At 55.7% G+C, this 6,131-nt stretch overlaps 1 protein-coding gene, 1 long non-coding RNA gene and 1 other non-coding gene across 3 annotated transcripts in view; all 3 read left to right on the forward strand.

Annotated features, from left to right (window-relative positions):
• The first annotated feature begins 244 nt into the window (after nt 1-244).
• Nucleotides 245-3,303, forward strand: LOC109370175 (uncharacterized). Its single transcript, XM_085237975.1, has 5 exons — nt 245-349; nt 1,741-2,207; nt 2,308-2,525; nt 2,626-2,724; nt 2,919-3,303. The coding sequence occupies exons 1-5, from the start codon at nt 245-247 to the stop codon at nt 3,230-3,232; spliced, it is 1,203 nt and encodes a 400-aa protein (XP_085094101.1). The 3' UTR covers nt 3,233-3,303.
• On the forward strand, nt 2,509-2,580 carry TRNAT-CGU (transfer RNA threonine (anticodon CGU)). The gene has a single exon. It is a non-coding gene; the product is annotated as a tRNA-Thr (tRNA).
• A 2,270-nt stretch (nt 3,304-5,573) lies between the features above and the next one.
• Nucleotides 5,574-6,131, forward strand: part of LOC146543217 (uncharacterized) — a 28,523-nt gene continuing 27,965 nt past the window's right edge. The window contains exon 1 of the long non-coding RNA XR_014886874.1: nt 5,574-5,710. This is a non-coding gene — a long non-coding RNA (uncharacterized LOC146543217). The remainder of the gene's footprint in view (nt 5,711-6,131) is intronic.

The raw sequence follows: 6,131 nt of genomic DNA on the forward strand, positions 1-6,131 counted from the left end.
AAGATTTAGGATAAAGAATGAGGGCTTTTAGAAAGAGCTCAAAAAAGGATAATGACCGCTGTAAAATACACTCTTAAAACTAAAGAGCGATTCAGGCTTTTTTTTCCCTGTTCTAACAAGGTAGCCACAATTAAGGAAACATTAGGTGATACTCATTACTGAAGAGATTCTGTATCAAAATCTTCAGAAATGCTACAACAGCGTATTGAGAGAAACCCTTCCAAATATATGTTACCACACAAACATGACCAGAAACCATTTCCAGGAGAAGCTTTCCAAAATTAATCAGAATATTCTCTACCATAAAGATATCATTGACAGCCCAAGGCACCTGACAACAAAGACTGTAGTAAGTAGCCAAGAACCCATCCTTTGCCAAGTAATTTCCCTTTAATTCCTTGTAGCTATAAACTGGAACGTGAAAAATTCAGTTTAAAAAAAAAAAAAAAAGTCAGAAGTCATATAATACAGCAGCAGGATGGAGGAATCAGAAATCTCTTATCTGACAGATCTGAAGCATGTAGAAGTCCTCCCCATTAATCCCTGACGTAAGTGGGTCTGTCTCAGCAATCCCCTTTGAGGTAATTCCAATAACATCTCTAGGATGCCTTTTTCACAGTCCCCTGCCAAAGTGAATGAAGTGTCCAGGGAACCCAGGAGGTGAAGCACTGACGCAGGAACGCTATGTCAGTACTCTGCTCCCAAGGATTATCTACTCCAAGGATTATCTATTCATACAGAGATCTTGCTAGGTTGCTTACAATCTGGTTTGGGTCAAGGGTAAGAAATACATGGCCTGCATCTTGCACTAACTCCCTTCATAATTGGCAAGGTGCTCTCAGCAGTGCTGTCATTCGTTCTAGAGTGAGACAGGAGGTGAAATCTATGCCTGTCTGTACATCCTGCCACTGCTGAAAGGCTGCCCACAATGGAGGGGTCCCAGAATAACGTTTGGGATCCAGGTTAACCACATCGAGGACCAGTCAACATCACGGGCTAACTCCTGCTTCACCTCTGTTCACCAGATTTCTGACCAGCTCATCCAGCTTTTCACCCCAGGTAAAAAATGCAGCAACAGCACAGGACATGCCTGAGGTTTTGGAAGCTCTACCATCTTGGCCATCTTTAAAGAAACCATCTAAAGGAAAGAGAGCAGGAACTGTCTTTAAACCCAAAGAAGTATTTCTTCTTAATGTATTCAGAAGCTCTTTATGATTTCATCTTGAATGTCCCATTTCCCTGCACATTTACAGAAGAATTTCAGCATTAGAAGTTGCTTTACAGTTAAATACTATTTCTGAGGCCATCTGAATAAATTTTCAAAAATGCAGCGTATCTGAAGCCATGTGACATACATGAATTCCAGGCATCATTCAAATATTCCTGTTGGCATCCTCCTGCCATGAGATTACAACTCTGTTACAAAGTTAGGAAAACACCAATACATCAAACTCAGATGGGAGCTGCTCAGGAACCGTGACAACAAATCGCAACCAGCAAATACAGCACACAGAAGAAAATGTTCTAATAAGCCAGGAGACCAGAAACGGCAGACAACAGCCAAACACGATCCCTCCTTCACCAGCTAAGGTAACGGGTCCTGCCGGGCCGTTGTCACAGGAGTAGCGGCGCAAGGGCCGCTAGAGCGAGACAAGACCGCACTTCTACCCTTGGCACAGCCCGACGTGCCGCACCACAGCACCATCGGGACAGAAGCGCCGGGGTGCCGCGTGAGGATAGAAGCGGCAAAGCGGGCTTACAGATAAACTCCAGCTGGCGCTGGGGCTCGGGCACCCGCCGGGGCTGCAATACAGCCTGAGGCAGCTCTGGGACGGCCAACCGTGGGACGGAAAACCGGCCGCGGGCTCCGTTTGGTTCAGACAAACCTCGCTGCAGGCGGAGCTCGTTCAGACCGCTCTGTTTGCTGAAACACAAGCACGCAGAGCCATCCCGGAGACGCTGACACGTCTCCGACAGCGCCCCGCTGTCGTCTCACCGACCCGCTCCCGGCCCTTCGCCTCAGCGGCACCGGCCGCTTCAGGGCGGATCCCAGCGGGCACCTGCAGCGTCCCGCCCGGAGCGAAAAGAGCACACCTGAGGAACGCGGCTCTCTCCCACATCTCGCAGCACCGAGGTTTTACACGGAATAAGGGCCGGGCAGCGGGACTGTGTTTTTACAAAGCGAAATGCCGGTCGGCATTTAACGCGTAATTACCGCAATGTTTGCACTCCCGCTCCGTTTCTGGGAGGACGCACGTTTTCTTCCCGCTTTCTCTTCCTCCTCCCTAAGCTGTTCCTCCGTCCCAGGGAAGACCGCTCCGGCCTAAACACGCGAGGCGGAGGGACGCCTGGCCGCGCAGACGGGACGCGCGGCAGGACGGCGCCGCCTGAGGGAGCAACTGCCGCGCGCGCGCCCAACGGCCGCAGGTGCTGCTGCGCACGGCGAGGGCCACGGAGCAGCGGGAGCGGCGCCAGCGATAGAAACGCGTCGGAGGCGCCGTTAACGCGGGCGCGGTGGCCAAGTGGTAAGGCGTCGGTCTCGTAAACCGAAGATCACGGGTTCGAACCCCGTCCGTGCCTCGGCGGGTCCGCGCCGGAAGGTACTTCTGTAGTGGTCCTTTTTAGGGGACGGCGGAGCCGCCGAGACGGGACGAACCCGTCAGGAGCGTTACGGCGGCCGCGGCCGGGTGAGGCCGGGGTGCTGCGGGTGGTCCCCGAGCGGCGGTAAGGGCGGGGCGGGGCGGCTCGTGCACACGTTCGTCCTCGCAGCGCCGTCTGGAATCGCGGCCGCGCCGGGAAACGGGCTGCGCGGCGAGGTTTTGTGTCTGCCCCGCGCTGTGCGTTCCGTCGGTACCCGAGCTGCGGCGGTTACCCGGCAGTAACCGTTCGTCTTCGGCTTTTTTTTTTTCTTTGAGCAGATCTACTGTCAGGAAAACGATCGGACCGTACGAACGACTCCCGTTCGCTGCACCGCCGGTTCTCACGAGGGCACAAGGACGCTCCGCGGCGCTCCGCGCTCCCCTGGGGAAGAAGGACGGAGAACGGGAAGTGGGAATTTGGGGCGGTTCCAGCACGCACGGCGAGCGGCATCGCGGCCCGGGCCGCTCCGCGCTGCCGTCTGCCGGCTCGAACGTCTCCAGCCGAGGACATGAAGCGCGGGGCGGCCTGGGGGCTCTCAAAGCGAAACCGGAGAATCCGAGCGGAGGAGCCGCCCCGGCAGCGCTCGGGCTGAGCCGATTCCCCACAGAACCGCACGTGTCCGTAACGGGTTTGATTAAATGAGTTTATCAAATACGAAGCAAAGCCGGAGCCCGAGTTCTTGTTGCATTTGGAACGGGGGCGGAGGGCGCTTTGCCCGGCGCAGTGACACGGGCGGAACAACGAGGAGTTCACGTGGCTGAGGGAATTTCATTACGGGAGGTCAGTTAGGCTGTGAGAGTCACACGAATCGAAATCCGTTACCTCTCCACAAAAGCCAGCTCCGTGTTTTCTGTAGCAACGTTTGCCATTCTTGGCTAAATAATGCTTTGTTAGAAAAGCACTGAGATCTTTACAGAATTAGTGGCGTGCAGCGGCACGTTTGCGCTTTGCAAGCATTAATTACGCTTCTGCTCCCTATGAAGCGTTGGCGCAGCTTTTGCTGGCCGCCCCGATGGGAGTAAAGCACCGCTGCGGAGCCCGGCCGGGAGCGGAGCGCGGCCGCTTATCGCCCCGCGGCAAAAGCAGACACGGGACGGCCCGTGTGCGAGTCGTGCGCGCAGCTACGGCAGGAAGGATTGGCGGCAGCGCGGCTGGACGGGCAGAACCGGGGGCTGGGAGAGCGGCGCTCCGCGGAGCTGCAGTGCCCGTCCGCCGCGCTTCGTGCGCTGTGTGCGCGGGGCGGACACGGGAAAGTCAGTACGGCAATAGACGTCCGTGAACGCGGGTAGAAATGAGGACGGGAGTTACTGATTAGCTCGCTGCCCCTATAAAGCCCCTAGATCTTCGTGGAGAAATGGGAGTTACGTGTTCTACCGTTCTTCCTTTTTGAACCATTATCCGATCAAAGAAGCACGAAAAGCGTTTTATCGCTCACTTGATTTTTTTTTTTTTCTCCTGCGCTGGGAGCCCTCTGCAGGAAGCGAAGATTAATGTCACAAATCTGCCCTTCCTGACGTCTCCCGAATTTCTAGGAATGCCCCTTCCCCGTTACTATATTTGGAGGTAGTTTCTAAGAAGAAAAAAGCGGTTTTCAGACGGTCGCGGCCCCAGCGGGGTGCGGGAGGGCGGTGCGGGGCGGCGCAGCCTTTGTAGCAGCGGTGCGGGAAGGAGCGGAGCGGAGCCTAGCCTTTGTGGCAGCGGGCGGTGCGGCTGCTCCGCTCATTTCCCGGTGCCGGATTTTTTTTTTTCCCCTTCCTGCACTTTATTCTTTTTTAAAGGAAAAGGAGCTTTTAAAGGAAAAGGAGGGGAAAAAAAAAAAAAAAAGAAGAAGAAGAAGGAAAACAAAAAGAAACCTTCTGGATTTTTTTTCTCCGCTTCCCCCGCTCCCCCACCCCTCGATGTGGCCTCTTGTTTGGCTCGTGGCGTGACCGTGATGAAGAAATGTTTCTGGGCGCCTGGCAGGGTGCTCTTTCTATGTCATGAGTCAGGATTTTGCCAACGGAAGGAGTCCGCGCAGCGAGAACCGCGGGCCGCCGCTCTCCGGACCGGGAAGCCGCCAGGGATCCCCGCTCCGCGCCGGGGAGCCGCCGGGCACCGGCACGCGGTGAGTCTCGCCCGCAGCCCCGCAGCCCGCAGGTGGGGCCGCTCCGCAGCGCCGTGAGCCGCGCTGCGCCGCGGGGTGGGGCCGTTCCGTTCCGCTCCTCTCCGCGCGGGGCCGCGCAGCCCCGGCCGCCTCCGTCTCTCCCTCCCCGCCGGCGCCGCTTCCCGCAGCCCCGCGCCCACGTGCCGCAGGCCGCGCAGGGGCCGCCGACGGGCGGGTGGCCGCAGGGCGCTGCGGTGCGGTGCCGAAGGGGCGCGGCCCCGCGGGAGCTACAGGTGTGCGCCCGGCGCGGGGCGGCCTTGGCGGCGGGTCGCGGCCGAAGGGCGTGCGGGTGAGCGGCTGTCTGCGGCGTCGCAGGGAGAAACGAGTCCGTCCGTTGCCGTTGCTGCAGGCCCGCGTTTAACCGCGCCGCTTGGTCGGAATGTCCGCAATTTACTTCGCGTTTTTCTTTCGCGATGCGTTTGCTGAGCGCGCAGTCCGGCTGGCGCAGCGTTCCTGGGCTCCAGATTTGGATTTCCAAAAGTAGCATAAACGTAGTAGTGGCTTTTCAAGCACCGTAATTCGTTTCTTTAATGTATCTGACAGCATTTACCTACTTCGGCCGCCAACTGTAAACTATAATGCTTTTAAACACGGTATTTATTTAGAATTACTGTAGGAATTATAAACGGAGGATTTAGAAAATACGTTCCCTTCGTGTGCAGAGCTCTCCTCACCCCTTAAAGAAGTTCTGGAGGAACGCAGTGCTGAGGGCAGGGCGATGCAGACACAGCGGAGCAGCAGCGAACGGCCGCACTCGGCTCGAGTGACTGTTGTGCAGGGCTGTAGCTGTCAGCCAGCAGGAGTGACAGCAGACACCTCCTGCAATGGTCCCGCTCCAGTTTGTGATACAGAAGAACAGATAAACAACCTTTGGAAAGATGTGAATAGATACTTTGGGTGCCGAGTCTGGTAAATCTGCTGCTCTGGGTGAGTTCAGTGCGATTTTAAGGGCGCTTACAGAAGGTCCTGCTTAGCTAAACAAACAAATCCCGGCGTGTGAATAAGGCTGCATAGTATCTGTTAGCAGCTCCTGCCGTCCAGGAAGCAGTGTGTGCGTTGTGACTTGGATACAAGTCTTATTTATCTGATCACAGATTAGCGACTCATAAGCAGCAATTCTCTCAATTGGGCATATCTTACAAAGATACCTTACTTACAAACTGAATCTCAGAAGGCTGTGGTTCCAGAGTCGGGGTTTTGGGGGCGAGATGAGCTTATGTTTTATCCAACTGGCCCACAAAGTCCCGCTTTTGGTGGTCACTTTGTTCTGCAAAAGAAACCAATGTGTTCTGGTCTTACAGTGGACACTTAGCACTGAGCTACTGCTGCACTCAGTAATGGGCTACTG

The sequence above is a fragment of the Meleagris gallopavo genome, chromosome 16, assembly GCF_905368555.1.
Source record: "Meleagris gallopavo chromosome 16, MGAL_WU_HG_1.1, whole genome shotgun sequence".
Taxonomy (NCBI): domain Eukaryota; kingdom Metazoa; phylum Chordata; class Aves; order Galliformes; family Phasianidae; genus Meleagris; species Meleagris gallopavo.